This window comes from Somniosus microcephalus, chromosome 1 (genome assembly GCF_052327205.1).
Source record: "Somniosus microcephalus isolate GS21.2 chromosome 1, FLI_Smic_1.0, whole genome shotgun sequence".
Classification (NCBI taxonomy): Eukaryota; Metazoa; Chordata; class Chondrichthyes; order Squaliformes; family Somniosidae; genus Somniosus; species Somniosus microcephalus.
The window spans coordinates 115,446,230-115,466,116 of record NC_140987.1 but is presented as its reverse complement, the minus strand read 5'-3'; the positions used below and the strand labels follow the sequence as shown (position 1 = coordinate 115,466,116).

At 48.4% G+C, this 19,887-nt stretch overlaps 1 protein-coding gene across 1 annotated transcript in view; it reads right to left on the bottom strand.

Moving 5' to 3' along the window:
- Positions 1–19,887, bottom strand: part of slc71a2a (solute carrier family 71 member 2a) — a 143,839-nt gene that overhangs the window by 52,872 nt on the left and 71,080 nt on the right. Inside the window, exon 4 of the mRNA XM_085984859.1 lies at positions 501–628. Within this exon, the coding sequence (XP_085840985.1) occupies positions 501–628 (128 nt within the window). The remainder of the gene's footprint in view (positions 1–500; positions 629–19,887) is intronic.

Here is a 19,887-nt window from a genome sequence, read left to right as displayed (position 1 = left end):
ATTAAATGGCGGAACAGGCTCGAGAGGCCAAATGGCCTACTCCTGCTCCTATCTTCTATGTTTCTAATGACCTGAAACAGAAACACATTAGGCCATAGTGGATTGTTCCAGATTTGACCTGAATTTGGTAAAGATAAAACCTGGGGATCAGAAGGTCTATTTATAAGCGGAGCTTCAAAATTTTAATACTGCCCTGTCCTCCTCTTTCCATCTTACCCCAAATGCTATTTTTATTAATACTTTATCGCACTGCTTAATTTTTCTCCGATGCAGTGTATCTGGTCACAATACAATTGGAAACACAATGCAAACTGTACCACACACTAATTTATTTTATTTCCGGGATAGTTATGAACCCATTCAACAGTTTATAAAAACAACACAGGATAGTCAAAATGTAATATTTAAGGATTTTGTTGCACCTCTCTCCCTCCCCTCAGCTGCCAGCTGTTTGCATGTGAACATTATGCGATCCCACCATTCGAACCTACAATTCTTACCATGGACTTATCCTCATTAAAGGAATTGGGACACAAGTGAAGAACACTGTTAGTAAGAGAAATGATCTCCTCCCCCACACGTCGGACAAAGCACCTATTAGCGGAGCACTCATAAATGATAAAAAACCCTAAAAAGGAGAGAAAACATAAAATTAGACCAAACTACAACAGAATAGGCAATTTATACATCATTGCAATAAACACAGGTACTAGGCTGGTTTCACCACACAGGAAAAAGTTAAAATCTGCAATTCTCTGCTAACCACCAAATTAGAGCTCTCAAAATTTAAGTACTGAAAAAAAAAGGTTTCAATGATAGTCATCCTTTGACCCAGCTCTTCTATGCATAGTGCTTATAGACTGGTCAAATATTAAATAACATTAGTTCTCTAAACACTGTACATACAACATCTAGGTTTCACATGGAAAGATTGGAATTTGAAATTGTTTTATTGCACAGCTAATTTTTGTATTTTAATTTTTAACTGCCTCAAGTGCTATACAGCTAACTGATGCAGCATAAGGTGCAGAGAAGTACATCGAACACAGTGGAGTTTACTAGTATCGCCACCAAATAGTGCAAACTAGCTGCTGACTCACACTGGTTTGTTTTCGCCACTTGCTGAAGTGGTGCCAACATGAATTCTGAATTCTGCATAAATTTCAGCAAGTCAGATTTTGGAGGCAAGTGAAAGTAATTTAATATGCTTGAAATGCAATTTCATACTCTAATTTTGGTTTGATGTCAACTTACAGTACCGCATTGTCAACAAGGAATATTGCATTGTAATTGAATATCATTTTCAAAGTGGAGACTCCAAGAGTCACAGTGGAATGCATAATGTCAGTTTAATTTGAAGACTTAAGTTTAAAAGGCATCTTTTAACAATGTTATAAATGGCCACAATGTCTACTCCCCAGCAGAGTACACATTTTGGGAAGCTGTACAGGGAGAAAAACATTTCGGTAGGTTTGAAATTGATGCTGGCCCTCTGGAGTGAAGGCAACAATTTTGGCAAAGTATCAGCCACACTACAAAGTGACTGGTCTGTTTGTCCAGGACATTCCTCTCCTATTCATATTCACTGACTGGTGCTGATTGGATCTGAAGTCTCATGTCCATCCATGCTATTCCTCAAGGATCCGGTTTACTTTTCAATATGCTGAATCTGCTAGATCACAGAAAGACCTGAACAAAGAAAGCCAATTCACACATTCCAAGAAAAGGAAACGTGGCTACAAAGGTGAAGACACTGCAACATTACAGTTTAACCACGCGAGTCTCATTATGAAAAGCAACACAACGGTAGATTAAAAACAAACAGGAATTCCCAGTAATGCAGAGGTAAGTACTGTAGAAAATATAGGGACAGAGTGATCTCCTGGAAGAATTTCGATCGCCTAGATGGGTTGGAGAGGAATTTCCCAGATTTTTTTCTCCCAAATTGGCCATTGGGTCTTTATCTGGTTTTTCGCCTCTCCCGGGAGATCACATGGGTTCGGGTGGATGCACAGTGATAGAAGATTTGAGGTTAGGATCGGATCAGCCATGATCTTATTGAATGGTGGAGCAGGCTCGAGGGGCCGATTGGCCTACTCCTGCTCCAATTTCTTATGTTCTTATGAATCTACCAGGTTTTCTACACATTTGGTTTAGCAAATATATTGCAACTAAAAAGTCAACACACAGATTTTGTGCACACAGTGGGTGATCACAACTAAATAATTTCCCTGAACACAGCTGAATGTTACATTAAATAGCAAAATAATGCAGATGCTGGAAAGTTAAAAGAAAGTCAGTCAGCATCCGTGTAGAGGACAAACAAATTTATGTTTCGGGTGCAGATCATTCTTCAGAATGATGATGCACTGGTTCCTTGTGAGCGGTGTCCCACACCTTCCCACTAACAGGAAGTGACTTCAAGCAGCTACCAGCCTACCACATCACCAAACTATTTAAAAAATAATTTGGGTTGTTTTGTCTTAAAGGCATACAACAGCAATCACACACAATATTGGGCTGGATTTTGCCAGCGCTCAGAGTGCGGGTTTGGAGGCGGGTCCGCTGTCAAAATAGCAAAGATTGACAGTGGGTAGGAAACCAACGGTCAACCCGCCTCCACGCGAGTCTCCCAGGTGACGGGTCTGTCTGCACAGAACTGACCGACACCAAGTGGCGGGGGAGACAATTGAGCTCATTAAATGGCTTGTTAACAGCCAATTTAATGCTATTGAGTCTACCGTGTAATTTTACGTGCTCCCCCATGGGTTACCCACTGCTCAGGGAACACCCCAGCTCACCGTGGCATGAGTTGAGTCTGCTTTGATTTTTCTGATAAGCTGCCAGCTGCAGAAGTGGCATAAAGGATACCATGTTGCAACTGTTCAGTTTCAGAGCTCAGAAACTGTTGGTTACTGCATTTGTAATAGAGAGATTTCTTTAGCTTGAAAGTGTTTGGAGCCAACTCTCTATCCAGTGCCACCTCATTGGAACAACCTCTCTCACCAGTGACAGATTGCTTGTGTCATCTCAACTTCAGCTGCCCTTGAAAGAAATCTCACCTTGGTCCTCTGAATCCTTCCAAGATCAGCCCCAGCACAAACATCACCAGGCACACCAACATCACCAACGATAACACCAACATTCTCCACCATCACTTGATACTGCACAGGACATCAGCACCTGACAACATTGTTGCCCAGGAGGCCATCGATGGCATCACCATGGCCAGATTTACTTCACTTGACGCTGTATACCCTGGCTGCCACATGATGCGCCAGGTTGACACCATCCCACACCAGCACCGTGAAGCATCCCTTTAATGTCCAAGCTATTTCTTTCACACTCATCACAATAGCGGGGGGGGGGGGGGGGCGGGGGGCGGGGGGCGTGGAGTTATGTCTCAACATTCACCGGAACTCACCAAGACACTTCTCAAGGTAGGCACAGATCTGTCCAATAAAGGTGAAATGAAGTGTTGAAAATATAGATTTTAATGTTTGACAACACATTAACAGAAACTTCACAAGAACCTTCGCTAAACCACTCAAGTGCCTACTCTTGTGTGTTGTTAGTTGGTATGCTTGCAGTAGGGTAAGGGCAAGTGTGAGGGGTGGCTAGAGAGAGGGGGGATGTGACACTGTAGATAGAGGGGGATGGGTGGAGGTGCAAGGTAAGTTGATGTGAGTTAGGATGTGCAGGAGTAGGGTAGGGAATGCAGTGATGGTTATGTGATAAGTGTCACAGCAGGATGAGGTTGAGTGTGGCTTTGCAGTAACGTTTTGTGATCCACTGAGAGCACTGAAAGGTTTGCGCCACTGCAGCCTGGGACTCCTGACGACATCCCTACTTGTGTCCTGTGCAATGTGCAACCAGACTGCGTTGGTGTGCTGGGGAGGTCTCTTCCGCCCATGGGAAGGGAAGAGAATCTCCCTGCATGCTGTCACTCCCTCCATATGCGTGAGCCTGGGTGCAGGCGTGCACCTTTGTGCAGTGCTCATCAATGTTTGCAGCACCTCAATGCTGCAGAACACTGACAGCACAACTGTCAAAATCAATGTGGCCGTTGTCGCTTTAAGGAAACCGGCTGATGACGCGTCATCAAATGACATCGTCAGACCCGCTTCCTGTTAATTGGCCAGGAACCCCGCAGGGCGGGATTAACAAGGCCAATTTACGGAAAATCATTTTCAGAGAGTGGCTGTAGATGGGAGTGGGACTGGAAACCGCCAACCAGCTCTCCCACCGCCATCCCGCCTCCGCAGGGAAAATCCAGCTCAATCTCTTTTCCCCCCAACAAAAGAGATCATGCAGTCTGTAGACTCTTCTAATAATCCTGCCCTTAACCTGCTATTGTCAAGGCAGCAACTCACATTGGGGTATTCTGCTCTACAGTACATGATCCTCCAGTACCTTAGCCAAGTGCACACTTGGGCAGCAAACATCAACAGGTTATTTGACCAAGAAGGACATCACAGCAAAGCCCAATTCTATCCTCACCAGTTGCACTTCCAACAGGTGGAAGGAACAATGCAGGGCAGTTTGCAACATGCCAACCATTTTGATGTTGTAAATGTCCACATTCATCTGGGGCTGGGTATACCATGCAACCTAAGCAATGTCTCAAGACTGCTATATTGTAGATTCTTCACTTACTAATACATTATTTGTAGCTGTATACTAATTTTATTTTTTTAGTTTTCTGCAATGACAACACGGTTTTTCTTTGGAAAGCTGACAATCTTTGAGGTTAGGATAAAGATCTGTACAAGTGCAGAGGATCCGGAGAGCATGTCAGTATTTGTAGGAGGTCCCCCCCAACTCTGAGAAAAGTTTAAAAACCATTGTACTAATGGATGCGGATCTTAAGTTACTACTTGGCATGCACCGAATCACTATAACCTAGTGATTTCACACTCACTAAGGAGCATGAAACAAAGGCCATTTCACCATTTCTGAATAGTATAGCCAGAATTTTCCCCTAAAAAAAGGGTGGGTTTGGAGCGTGGGGGCAGTTAAATTATTAAAAATGTGAATCCCGACCTGATCCTGCTTTTGCCGAAGGCAGGACAAGGGGGAGGTGGGCAGCCAAACCCGCTCCCAGGAGGCATTACCTCAATTTAAATATTGTAATAAGGCTGGAAGCCTCTATTTTCCCCATCATTTTGAATTTAACTGCCTGTGGACGGGTTTCACACAATTCGTGAAACCTGGCAGTTAAAACGAGGTGGGGCTTGCTGCATCCAGGAGGTAAGTGGCTTTATACCTACCTCCTGGATCCAGGTCCCTGCCCGACCCACCACCCACGATTGGGGACCCCAACACGAGGCCTCTGATTGGGGGAGGCGGCGGCCTGGGGAGGCAAACGTTGAGGAGGCCGGCCCTGATCCTCCGCCCACCCCCCCGGAATCCCCGCTTGTCTGCCGATCCCTGACCTCCCCGACCACCTCACATCGCCTGCCGATCCTGCAACCACCCGCCCCCCCACAATCCTCTCTTCCACCCCTCACAACTGAAGGCTGGCTGCGGGCGGGAAACCAAGGCCTCACATTCAAATTAGGCACTGCCGGTAAAATTGGCAGAGCCTGTGGGAAACCTGGCCTCCCGGGTTTCCCGCCCGCCTTGGACACCCCCCACCCCCATCTCCCCGAACAAAAATTCCGGTGTATGGGTAAGCTCCCTGCCCGTTAGCCTGATTAAGGCACATGGGATTGGGGGCAAGGTATTAACTTGGATAGAGAACTGGTTGGCAGACAGAAAGCAAAGATTTGGAATAAACAGGTCGTTTTCAGAATGGCAGGCAGTGACTAGTGGGGTACCGCAAGGATCGGTCCTAGGACCCCAGCTGTTCACAATATATATTAATGGTCTGGACGAGGGAATTGGATGTAATATCTCCAAATTTGCAGAAGACACAAAGCTGGGTGGGAGGGTAAGCTGTGAGGAGGCTGTCATGAAACTCCAGTACAATTTGGACAGGTTGGGTGATTGGGCAGAAACATGGCAAATGCACTATAATGTGGATAAATGTGAGGTTATCCACTTTGGTGGCAAAAACAGGAAGGCAGGTTATTTGAATGGCAATAGATTGAGAGAAGGGGAAGTGCAAAGAGACCTGGGTGTTATTGTGCACCAGTCGCTGAAGGTATGCATTCAGGTGCAGCAGGCGGTTAAGGCGGCAAATGGTATGTTGGCCTTCGTAGCAAGAGGGTTCGAGTACAGGAACAAGGATGTCTTGCTACAGTTGTACAGGGCCTTGGTGAGACCGCACCTTGAGTATTGTGTGCAGTTTTGGTCACCTTACCTGAGGAAGGACGTTCTTGCCATGGAGGGAGTGCAGCGAAGATTCACCAGGCTGATACCTGGGATGGCAGGAATGACGTATGAGGAGAGATTGTGTCGATTGGGCTTATACTCACTGGAGTTTAGAAGATTGAGAGGAGATCTCATCGAAACCTATAAAATTCTGGCAGGTCTGGACAGACTAGATGCAGGAAGGATGTTTCTGATGGCCGGGGAGTCCAGAACCAGGGGTCACAGTCTAAGGATAAGGGGTAAGCCATTTAGGACTGAAATGAGGAGGAATTTCTTCACCCAGAGAGTGGTGAACCTGTGGAATTCTCTGCCACAGAGGGCGGTGGAGGCCAGTTCATTAAATATATTCAAGAAAGAGTTGGATATATTTCTTGAGGCTAAAGGGATCAAGGGATATGGAGAGAAGGCAGGGACAGGGTACTGAAATTGGATGATCAGCCATGATCTCAATGAATGGCGGAGCAGGCTCGAAGGGCCGAATGGCCTACTCCTGCTCCTATCTTCTATGAATCTATGAAATGGACTCTCAGCTTGAAAGATAAATAACATTTTAAAAATAAAAAGTGAAAGGGAATTTTGGGAGGCTGCTACGACTAAACATTTCAAATCGGTTATTCTTATCTGCTCATAAATACAAAACTGCCCCATTCCGTTGTACTAATGGATGCAGATCTTAAGTTACTACTAGCCATGGGCCGTCAGTATAACCTAGAGATTACATAGCAATCTCACTCACTAAGGAGCATGAAACACTCACTAAGGAGCATGAAACAAAGGCCATTTCACCATTTCTTAATAGTATGAGTAAGCTCCCTATAATCGGTCCCAAAATACAAAGTAGTGCCAGTCATGCTCAGCTGAATTCGAAGGTCACGGAACAAGACTGTAAAAAGAACTTGAAAAAACAAATCAGATCAGTGGCTTGGGTGGGGGTAGCTCAAGAATTGCAAATATTCTTTGTTTACATTTAAATGAAATCAAATTCAAAAACAACCAGGAGAGTTCACTCTTGCAGCACAAATATCGAGATGCAGCCGGATTCAAGCAGATTTCATTCCTTAAGTGATTGAGAAATTAAGAGCATAAGAATTAGGAGCAGGAGTAGGCCATACGGCCCCTCGAGCCTGCTCCGCCATTCAATAAAATCATGGCTAATCTTCGGCCTCAACACCACTTTCCCACCCAATCCCTATATCCGTTGATGCCCCTAGAGCCCACATTTTTTTAAATCTCAGCCTTGAATATACTCAACGACTCAGCTTCCAAAGCCCTTTGGGGTACAGAATTCCAAAGATTCACAACTCTGAGTGAAGAAATTCGTCCTCATTTCAGTCTTAAATGGCTGACCCCTTTTCCTGAGACTATGCCCCCTCGTGCTAGACTCACCAGCCAGAGGAAACATCCTCTCAGCATCTATCCTGTCAATCCCCTTCAGAATCTTCTATGTTTCAATGAGATCTCCTCTCATTCTTCTAAACTCCAGAGAGTATAGGCCCAATCTTCTCAATCTCTCCTCATAGGGCAACCCTCTCATCCCAGGGATCAATCTAGTGAACCTTCGTTGCACCGCCTCTAAGGCATGTATGTCCTTTCTCAGATAAGGAGACCAAAACTGTGCACAGTACTCCTGGTGTGGTCTCACCAAGGCGCTGTACAATTGTAGCGAGACTTCCTTACTCTTGTACTCCAACCCCCTTGCAATAAAGGCCAACATGCCATTTGCCTTCCTAATTGCTTGCTGTACCCAAGTTTCTTGTACAAGGACATCTAAATCTCTGAACACCAACGTTCAATATTTTCTCACCATTTAAAAATTCCGCTTTTCCATTTAATAATTCATTATGAACAAAAAGCAAAATACAGCAGATGCTTGCATTCTGAAACAAAAAATGAAAACGCTAGAGACACTCAGCAGATAAGGCAGCATCTGTTGAAAAAACACAAGTCAGCTGATGTTTCAGGCATAAACCCTTCCTTAGACATTATAGACGAATAGCATTTAAGTGTCAGCTGTGGCTCAGTGGGTCGCATACTCGCCCCTGAGTCCACTTCAGGGACTTCAGCAGATAAATCTAGGCTGACACTCAAATACAGTACTGAGGGAGTGCTGCACTGTCGGAGGTGCTGTCTTTCGGATGAGCCGTTAAACTGAGGCCCTGTCTGCTCTCTCAGGTGGACGTAAAAGATCCCATGGCACTATTTCGAAGAGGAGCAGGGAAGTCATCCCCAGTGTCCCGGCCAATATTTATCCCTCAACCAACATAACAAGAACAGATTATCTGGTCATTATCACATTGCTGTTTGTGGGACCTTGCTGTGCGCAATGAAGAGATCGCAAAGTCTCTGTCTGAAGAATGGACTCAGTCGAGAATATTTTTGTGGACTTTATGGGATTTTTCTGAGGGTGTGTTCCCTGTGGTGGGATCGCCCTGTGCAGATGCGTGGGGGACTGGTTTGTTAAAACTCCAGAGAACGCATGGCAGTTGGCTGTGACAAAAGAACTGTCAGTCATCCAGAATGCATGGGTTCGCCCGACAGTCCTGGAAAAGGGAAGGGGGCCATTGAACTTGAACCTGTTAGAAAGCCACTCTAATATGCAAAAGTACTTCTCACCTCCATCTCAGAAGAGAAGCAGAACAATGAACCCACTAGCCTCAGCCAGCCGAAGAGGAGCCAGTTTTTCCCAACACAAAGACCGAAGATGTGTCCCAGACTTGGGGCCATTAATCCAATCACGGAATACTCATGGGTCCGATGATGACCCATCACTGATTAAGCACCGGAGTGCTCAGAAACAAAAGGATTTTAAAGATTGGCGGGAAAGACAGGGGTAGCCAGACTCCTATAAAGATAACAGAAAATGCTGGAAAAACTCAGCAGGCCAGGCAACATCCGTGGAGAGAAATTAGAGTCGACGTTTCGGGTCGAACCCTTTTTCAAAACTGGAAAGGAAATGAAATAGATCGAAAGGCAGGGCTGGGAGAGAACAAAAGTAGTAAAGAGACATTAAGAGGTATTCAAAATGAGATGAGATGGTGATAGGACTAGTGGAGACAAAAGACAGCTCACATTAGGTGTGAAATGTTCTGGCAGAATGGGAGACAGCTGCCATGTGGGAGAGAGAAAAAAAAGGGGTGGGGGGAGAAAGAGGGAAAAACCAAAACAAAGGGGTGGATAAAAAATATAAGTAAAAATGTAATAGGGGCCGAGGTTATGATCTGAAATTGTTGAACTCGATATTGAGTCCGGAAGACTGTAAAGTACCTAATCGGAAGATGAGGTGCTGTTCCTTGAGTTTACGGTGAGCTTCTATGGAACAATGCAAGAGGCCAAGGACAGTGAGGTCCAAGTGGAGAAGCTCGGGGTCACCCTTACGGACTGAACGGAGGTATTCTGCAATTTCTCTCCACGGATGTTGCTTGGCCTGCTGAGTTTTTCCAGCATTTTCTGTTGTTATTTCAGATTTCCAGCATCTGAAGTATTTTGCTATCCTCCTATAAAAAGATAGATCCTTTTTCACCATTCTCTCTCTCGCTCGCTCTCTCGCTCCACCAAGATCGACCTAACAAGAAGTACCAGAGGAAGAAGCCGCTGAGTGAAGCGATCGAGGCCGACTGTGTGTGGTGGTAAGCATGGTCTTGAGTGTCCCAAACCAGTAACCAGATATCCCAGGCAAGCTGGGTGCGGTGTAAGTGGCTCAGGGTTTTCCTCAGAAGTGAAGCTTTTGGGCTATTCTGAGGGTGGGAGCTTCGTTTGGTTCAGCCAGGCAAAGGGGCTTATGCGACTGGGTAATTCATTGGTAGGGGTGGAATTAGAGTCCACCACAGCAACAAGAGAATTACTGCTTGTTATAGTCCCCAGTTGTGTACTGTATGTACGTTGTTTGTAACCTGGATTTTATTCTCCACAGAGACAGTGATTTCATTTAGTAGTGCATGTTTTAGCCAGTGTATGTTAGACCAAATAAATATAAGTTTGATTTTTCACCGAAGCATTCCTGTCCGTGACTTATTCCATTTACACTCTGGATAATAATTCCCGGGTACAGAACTTTTGTAAGGCGGGGGCGATTCGAACCGTCTGTCTAGCAATTGGGCTAGGATCAAAACCGCTTACATCTCTTGGCGACCACGGGCAGAACCTGGGTTAAAGGAGTGTAAATCAGTCATGGACACCGCTTCTGGCGAAAGATCCCAAATGGAGAAAAGGCTTTCTTCATATGTGTTTACGAAGGTTAACATCACTAAGAAGTGGGTGCTAGGCTTGTTGCGCGCTGAACGTCCAGTGGATGCAGCGGCAGAATGGACGGAGGGCAAGGAGCATAGGCGCAGCATTGAAAAGGCGATATGGCTCGTCTGTCTACAAAGACAAGTCCAACTGCTAGATAAGCAGGTTGCTAAGTTAGAGGCAGAGCTCAGGGAGTCCGAGGCACAGTCAGACACAAGGGCTGTAGTAGGGAGCAGGTTATGCACGGAGCTAAGGGATGAGAAGCAGGGAAGAATAAGCCAGGAGGAAATCTTCCATAACCATAAGGAGTTCCTGCAATGCCAGGTAACTGAGGCAAAGGGGAACGAGAGGGTGGTTAGGGAGGTGAACGCTTGCTTGTCGAGTGAGGTAAAGGTGCTGGGAGAGCAGTTGAAGGATATTCAGGTGGCATACAGAGTCGCCAGCACTGGAGGGTTTGATAATGTAATCCTGGTCCTTGCCAGGAGCAGATCCGGAATTTGATCGATGCTCTATCTAAGGCCAAAGGGATGGTCTGCTTGGTAGCTCTGGGAGTGGCCCGGGTAGATAAGGAAGAGCAGGAGGGAGATAAGGAGGACTGTGAGGCAGAGGAGGACGCTCGACCACGCCCAAAGTGCCGGGACCAGGACCCATGTGCCCTGTCCGGCAGCGGAAATACGGTGCGCCCGTAGACAGTCAAGAGCAAGGAGCACTGCAGAGTGACTTTGTGGTCCCGTATACGACCCCCCAGCTGCAGGAAATGGTCTCGAACCTGACCAAACTGACTAGCACAGGGGATCCATCTGTCCATTTTACGGATGTAGAGCAGGTGGGGGGGTGGGGGGGATCAATAATTGTAACGAAGCTGAGACAGCCAAATTACTTTTATTTTCCCTGGATAGTAGATTGTACCAGTCGCTCTCAGCGGGTAGCAAGATGGGGCAGGGTACGTTAGAGGGGATAAAGGATGACATCCTAGAGGTTATGGGCCTCAATGATGGAAGTCCCTTCTCCCGAGTGGAAAGGACACTGCAGTCAGCTGGGGAGGCAGCGCAGGCTTTCGCGGACAGGCTTTGGCCCGTCTACCTGAGTGCCTGTGGGGGTGCCCGACCGGGTGCAGCTGCAGGGGGAGCCTCGGGCTCATTGGCTGAGGATCCTTGTGGTGTACAGCCTGCCCAGGATCAATGCAAAAGCAGAGGGGTGGTTCGATTCCAGGGTTCCCCAGACCACAGAAGAGAGTGTGATCCGGCAGTTAACTCTCCCTTTTAAGAATGGTAGGGGTGAGGATGACAAACCAAAGGGTAGAGTACACGAGTTAAAGCCTAGTGGAGGCAATGTTAGAAGAGAGTGGCGCCAGGATGGGGGTAGCTCAGAGAAGATGCAGGGTTGTTATGGGTGCGGGAGTAAAGAGCACTGGAGGAAAGACTGCCCAGGAAGGACAAAAGGAGCGGGAAAGGGGATCCTCCAGCGCCAGTGCAGAATGCCGCAGCTGTGGCAGGAAGCAGCACTGATCCGTTCGCGGTATTAGTGGCTGCTCTTCGCGCAGTCTTCCCGGCAGGGCAGGGTAGGGTGGACGCGGCAGCGTACTCCCATCCGCCCCGAACAATCCCGACCCATGACTAGGGGCTTCTCAGCCCGTTCCCTGTGCCCACGAAGTTACGATGCTTGGAAGAGACCATGCGTGAAGATGGGGGTGGAGAAGGTGCAAGGGACCTATGTGCTGCAACACTGGAGCTTCAAGCACCATTGTCTATGCAGATAACCCGACCACATCACCTCTATCGAGCGGGGTCCCACATAACTTAGTAGGGTTCACCAGGAACAAACAGGCTGGGTCTTTCTCCATCCCGCTAGCCATCGATCTGGGTACACTCCATATGGAGTGGAAATGTGTCCTGATGCGGTGGGAGCGGGAGGGGATAGGCATTTTGGGGGCAGACTTCATACTGGCCCACAAGATATTGGTGGATTTACAGAATCACTGTCTTTGGGGGCAGTATGCATGGGAAAGGAGAAGGAGGTGGTAGTTATACCAGGGAAGCAAGGCAAGGGAACTGTGTGCACGATGAAGCCCAAGGGTAGTTATGACCTTGAACTTTGTCACTTCTACCCCGGTGGAGTACATAGCGGATGTGCGACCCAACCTCGCGGCATTCGCTACACACAAGCACGACTGTGGGAGGGTAATAGGGGTGGAGGTCAGAGTAGAAGGAGACCCCATGGCCCGACCACAGAAACAGTACAACTTCCCCAGAGAGGCAGAGGCGGATTTAGAGATGGCATTGGGATCACTGGTTGAGCAGGGTGTGTTGAGACCCATGTGAACTCTCCGATTTGGCTGGTTAGGAAACCAGACAATTCGTGGAGCCACTGTGGACTATCGGGTTCTTAACAAGAACATCCCAGCCTGTGCCCCCACCGTCACAGCCATAGCCGACCTGATCGGGAGTATCCCAGCATCCGCGAAAACATTCATGGTGCTGGACATTTCGAATGGATTCTGGTCTATCCCTCTCAAAAGGGAGGACCAGTATAAGTTCGCATTCACTTTCAAGGATCAGCAGTACACATGAACCTGCCTTCCCCAAGGGTTTCACAACAGTCCTTCTATTTTCCACCAATGTATGGCCAACTGTTTAAATGGTTCAGCAGACCGCAGCAGCTTGTGCAGTACGTGGACGACCTGCTTTTGTTCTCCAACGAGGGGGAGGAGCATGGCCCCCTGCTGGCTGAACAGCTGAGTCTGTTAAAGGAAGCTGGGTTCAAGGTTAATCCCAAGAAAGCACAGATCGGCCAGCAGAAAGTAAAATTCCTCGGGCTGACCGTGCGTGCTGGGGAGAGGGCCATCGATGAGGCGAGGAGGAAGGTGGTACAGGAGCTACCTGCCCCGACCACGGTAACAGGGGTAAGATCCTTCCTGGGACTCACAGGGTACTGCAGGGATTTCAGAGAGGACTATGCCGCTACAGCAGCTCCTCTACTCCGGCTCCTCCACAAGGGAGTGAGCTGGGAGTGGGATGAGGACTGCATGGCAGCTTTTAGTCGTCTGAAGGGAGATCTGCAGACCGCACCGGCTTTAGGAGTGATTGATGGGGGGAAAGGAGTTCTTTTTGGAGGTAGCTGCCACAGGGGACAGTTTAAGCACAGCATGGCAAGCTGGGCCTGCGGTATACTCATCAAGAATCCTCACAGATGTAGAGAGGGGGTACTCCAATTGTGAGAGGCACCTGCTTGCCACACATTGGGCAGTGAGGAGATCACAAATCTTCACAGGGGCACCCCCGATAACACTCTTAACCCATCATACGCCCACTCAGATGCTTCTGGATGGGACGATAAAGGACGGCACGGTGAGCAGTGCACGCATTGCTCGCTGGACTTTATTGCGCTCTCAGATGAATTTGAGTTTGAAAGGCCTCCGAGAGCCCAAGCTCGCCGCAAATTTATCTACCCAGGGGTGGCCCACAAATGTTCTGTTGAAGGGGTGTGGGACGTAGACATAGGGTTTCGGGCTGGAATCCATCCCACGGGCCGCGAGATCTAGGTAGACGGGTCCAGTACAGTGGTGGCTGGGGAGCGACTCACTGGATGCGGGATTTTTGACCCAAAGGCAGGCATTGCCAAGGCCATTAAACTCCCGAGCACCATGAGCGCCCAGCACGCTGAACTGTCAGCGGTGGTGTATGTGGTTACCCACCCCGAAGAGTTCCCTACACCCTACACGATTTGCTCGGACAGCATGTTAACTTGCAATTGGTGTACAGAATATTTAGCCATTTGGTCTCGTCGCGGGTTCACATCTGCAGACGGGAAACCCCTAGCAACCAAGCCATTGTTGCGACAGATCATAACATCTATAGGAACCCAGGGGGATTTCTATATCCACAAAGTCAAGGCCCATTTTAAGACAGAACCCCGTGTGGAGGGCAATCAGCAGGCCGACGTGCTGGCCAAAGAGGGTGCTCGAATGGGCACGTTTTGGGATCCACATGGGTCGAATCTGGTAGCAGCGATCAGAGACAGAGGTGGGACCCAAGGGAGTGCAGGGGTAGCATTGGCCCCGGACCTAAAGATGGTCCAGGCACGGGATCCCGCCCTAAAGACTGTTCTGGAGACACTGGCTAAGGGAGATAAGGTAGAGGGTCCATACGGAGTGGCAGGTATTACAGTAAAGGAAGAAGTCTTCCCATGCCGAACAGCCACAGCTTTGGGGACTGCAAGGATTCTAGTGAGAGAAGTGTTCTCTAGGTGGGGGCTGCCACAGTATGTGGAGTCCGATCAGGGAAGTCACTTCACAGGGGCAGTCATGCAGGCGACTCTGAAGATGCTAGGTGTAGAGGGTAAATGGCACGTCGCACACAACCCGCAGTCATCGGGGATTGTGGAGCGGATGAATAGGACCATCAAGGAAAGGTTACGGAAAGAGACGGGAGACTCGCCTAGAAAATGGGTAGAGGTCTTGCCGTTAGCTCTGATGGGGGTCCCAGCCAGCCCGTCTAGAAGCACAGGGTATTCCCCGCATGAGCTCATGACTGGCGGGGTCATGAGAACGCCCAGCCATGTACTAGCCCCGGTCCTCACAGAAGGTCAGTTGAGAGAGGTGAACCGGGACAGGTTTGTTAAGAATTTGCTTGAGCATCTCAGACAGATCCATTGGCAGGCTGCCAGTAACATGGGGAAGTAACATCGTAGAAATAGTTTATTGCTTGAGCCTCAGAGGCACCACGAGTGGAAGGTCGGAGATCAAGTAATGGTTAGAAACTTCACCAGGGTAGGGACTTTTGAACCGCTGTACATGGGACCGTAAAATATCGTGGATAGGGCAAGTCCAATGGTATAAGCGATCAAAATGCCCCGACGCAGTAAGTGGTTCCATGTCAATCAGTGCAAGCTTTTCAACCCTGGGGAAAGAGCTGATAAGGAGGAAACAGCAGGGAGCGGTGAGCTGCGCTACAGGTGTGGGTCTCCAGCCCATAATCTGGGACTGTGAGGAGCCCACAGAGGGACCAGTCGTTCCGCCTGTGAGGGCAGGAGGGAGAAGTAGTGCCAGGATCCCACGGCCGAGGGTGCTGTGGACGCCGCCTTACACACCGGTGAACGAAGGAAGCCGGAGTCGTAAGAGGCCCAGGGTCGAGGAGACCTAATGTGGCCACCCGGAGATGGGTAGCGCTGTACATAACTTCTTTCTCTCCTGTCTGTTGCCTTAGCTTGTCTGTATAGTTTGGATTTACATGTATGCTGTGGATACCAAATGTAATCGTGTGAAGCTGCGTCTAGAAAAGTGAGGCATCACCCAAGGACAGCGTTGCATTGTGTGTTTTTTCAGGAAACGCCTAAGAACAAGATGAAGTCAGCCATGGTAGTCTTGATAGTCATGATTGAAGCCAGCACGAGTCACAGGGACGACACCGAGGAATCGGTTGTCTTCGGCTGCACTGGCGGAGACGGACCGACCGTGACCACTGGAGGTGGCTCGAGCGTCTATCTCCATGAGGGAAGATGGCCTGGATGGCTGGGGTCGAATTCCACCCGGTATTCCAGCCATGACAAGTTCACCTATGGTGAAGCGTCCATCCCATGCCCAAGAATAGGGGTTACAACCTCCCGGATTAGGGTAACAGAGGGTAAACGGGTGTGCCTTAGCTTTAGGGGACACATTCCACTGGGAAGGTGGTGGTGGCTCAGGAAACTGAGTGCGGATACAGGGGACCAGACAGCTGACTGGGAAAGACTAAGTAATGACACGTACCGGACGATCACGGGTTCTCGGGGAGGAGTGAATGTGCGTTGGGAAAAGTGGTGGGAATCTGAGGAAGGGATTTGTGTATGTGGGAGTCGGAAAAGATCTGCCCAGCAGGTGTGTCGATCGCGTTTAGCAGGTGACGGCAGGAGGCCAGGGGTGGGATCGGAGTGTGGATTCCTGCGTGATCCAAAACCCCCGAACACCATCAACGCCAGAGCTCATCTCATACACTAGGAAGCCCCCGCCCAGGGCCCCGACAGTACAGACGACTGTAGATGGGTGTCCCACCACCACCAGAGGTCCGGGGAATGTGTTGGTGTTAATCCCTGCTGACAAAGTGTTGTTTCAGAATGTGCACTACGCAGTGGCATCAGTGATCCTGAAACTGACTGAAGTCCATCTGCCTGTGTGGTGTCCAAGGAAGATGGAGAAGCTTTAAGCTCTGTTAAAAGCGATGTTTCAGGAATTTTATGAACTGGACTATGGAAATGTAGAGAAAGAACAGCTTTATAATCTAAATGTTGGGGATAGTGTGGGGTCCGGGAGGCAGAGAAGAGGGACCTGGAACGATGTAGCCACAGCGTTCAGTACAGGAACGGGTATTGTTAATAGTATAGATGATGCACAACTCCAGATGCAGATCACTGGGTTAAAGTGCCAACTGCGTAAGATTCTAGGGGAAAAGAATACAGTGGCGGGTTCAGAGCTTCATGAGGACCAGGCAATGACCATTCATTTAAAGGAGGTCATTGCGGAGCTGGAGAGGCACGCAAAAACTGTTAATGATTTGATATGGGAGGACAGGAACGCCTTGGAGCAGGCTGCACGGAATGAGGTGTGTGTGTTGTATGGATCATGGTTGCTGGGCGAGGGCCGCAGTAACCTGGAGGACCTGAGGCAAGGTCGTGTCCCTTCATGGTTAAGCAACAAGCATCTTGCCGCGCTGCACCCGTATAGCAATTTGTTGAGCCCGTGCCAGCTTCGTTTAGCCTCTGAAGCCTACCTTGTCCCTGTAGATTGCGGGCAGTCCAACCATACAGTGATGGGAATTGTAGTGAGGATGCCGGTAATGGGTGGGTCATCCCGGTCGGCACCGGTATACAGGGTTGAGAATACCTGGGTCATTCGTGGAGGAGTACATGTTCGTTTTAAAGTGGTCCCGCCGTATGTCATAAAATGGGAGCATGCTATGACAGGCACTGACCTCTCCGGATGCCAGAGCCAGGGTGCACAGGCAATACTGTGTCCCCAGCACTTGAATGCTTTTGCGCGACCAGAATGTGGGTTTGCTTCTGCAGGCACGGAACCCATCAATTGCACCATAGAAGTGATGGCACCAGATCACGTACCTCCACAGGTAGCATACGTAGGGAGTGGGACATACTGTGTCACCACAAGTGCGCTCCGCTACCGGTACAGCCAGGACATGTGGTGTCCGGTGAGCAAGAGCAGTTTTTGCTTCAAACCCAAGGCTGAGGTTCGAGTGACAAAGAGCGAATTACTCCCATTCACCTCACTGTGAACAACACCTTCACGCGTCTCCAGGACTATGTGGAGCATTTCGGGTACCCGATTCCTTTTCTGCCGGAACACCTCACTGAGTTAATAAAGACCGCTGAGCTCTCCCAGAAACGTTATTACACTTTAGAGCAAAAGACAATAGAAGTGGGGGAGGAGATCAAGGGGATTGTCTCGCCACCATGGTGGGACATCGGTCTGAGTATAGAGATTCCTCCCTGGATCCGCATCTGTTCCCATGCATTAGTTATCATACAACTGTTGCTTGTAAGCTACTTGTTTTACACCAGCTGCAGGCGACGGAGCCAGATGCTCCGAGCCTGGTGGCAAGGGGTGTTAGATCGATCCGGAAAGGTGTAATTGATTTATGTGGATCTTATTAATGTTCTGTATTTTGACTTGAAGTTTGTCGGTGGGAATTGGAACCCAGCTGTTTGAATGTGTTAAGAAGCCATTTTGCTGATGTTTTGACTCGGTAGAAGGGAACTATGACATGCAGTAAGGGGTGCAGTTCTGGGGTTTAAAATGTAAAAACAGGGAAACAGCTTCACTTGTGGGAGACTTTGGCCTTTGCTCTCTTGTCGAGTGATGCTTTGTGGAAAGAAAAGCATCAAACAGGGGACTAAAGAGATCGCAAAGTCTCTGTTTGAAGAATGGACTCAGTCGAGAATATTTTTGTGGACTTTATGGAATTTTTCTGAGGGTGTTTTCTCTGTGGTGGGATCGCCCTGTGCAGATGCGTGGGGGACTGGTTTATTAAAACTCCAGAGAACGCATGGCAGTTGGCTGTGACAAAAGAACTGTCAGTCATCCAGAATGTATGGGTGCGCCCGACAGTCCTGGAAAAGGGAAGGGGGCCATTGAACTTATTAGAAAGCCACTCTAATATGCAAAAGCACTTCTCACCTCCATCTCAGAAGAGAAGCAGAACAATGAACCCACTAGCCTCAGCCAGCCAAAGAGGAGCCAGTTTTTCCCAACACAAAGACCGAAAGGTATGTCCAAGACTTAGGGCCATTAATCCAATCACGGAATACTCATGGTCCGATGATGACCTATCACTGATTAAGCACCGGAGTGCTTAGAAACAAAAGGATTTTAAAGATTGGTGGGAAAGACAGGGGTAGCCAGACTCCTATAAAGATAGATCCTTTTCCACCATTCTCTCTCGCTCCACCAAGATCGACCTAACAAGAAGTACCAGAGGAAGAAGCCGCTGAGCGGAGCGATCGAGACCGACCTTGTGTGGTGGTAAGCATGGTCTCGAGTGTCCCAAACCAGTAGCCAGATATCCCAGGCAAGCTGGGTGAGGTGCAAGGGGCTCAGGGTTTTCCTCAGAAGTGAAGCTTTTGGGCTATTCTGAGGGTGGGAGCTTCGTTTGGTTCAGCCAGGCGAAGGGGCTTATGCGACTGGGTAATTCATTGGTAGGGGTGGAATTAGAGTCTACCACAGCAACAAGGGAATTACTGCTTGTTATAGTCCCCAGTTGTGTACTGTATGTACGTTGTTTGTAACCTGGATTTTATTCTCCACAGAGACAGTGATTTCATTTAGTAGTGCATGTTTTAGCCAGTGTATGTTAGACCAAATAAATATAAGTTTGATTTTTCACCAAAGCATTCCTGTCCGTGACTTATTCCATTTACACTCTGAATAATAATTCCCGGGTATAGATCTTTCGTAAGGCGAGGGCGATTCGAACCGTCCGTCTAGCAATTGGGCTAGGATCAAAAACTGCTTACAGCAAATTGGCTGCCGCATTTCCCACATTACTCCAAAAGTACTTCATTGGCTGTAAAGCGCTTTGAGACATCCAGTGGTTGTGAAAGGCGCTATATAAATGCAAATCTTCCTCCTTAAAGAAACAGAACAAGGGGAAGGGGGGGGGGGGAATGCACTACCTCACACACAGGAAGAGACATAGCATGACCTGTTAAGAGGAGGATCAGGAAATGGTTAAAGGAATATCACTTCTGCCCGTTAACCATTTCCTGATCCCCACCTTAACACTTAGGTCTTTTCCTGTGTGTGTGGTGGTTTCATTTACCTTCCCCTTGTGTTCTCTAATCTACATTCTGATGAAGCAG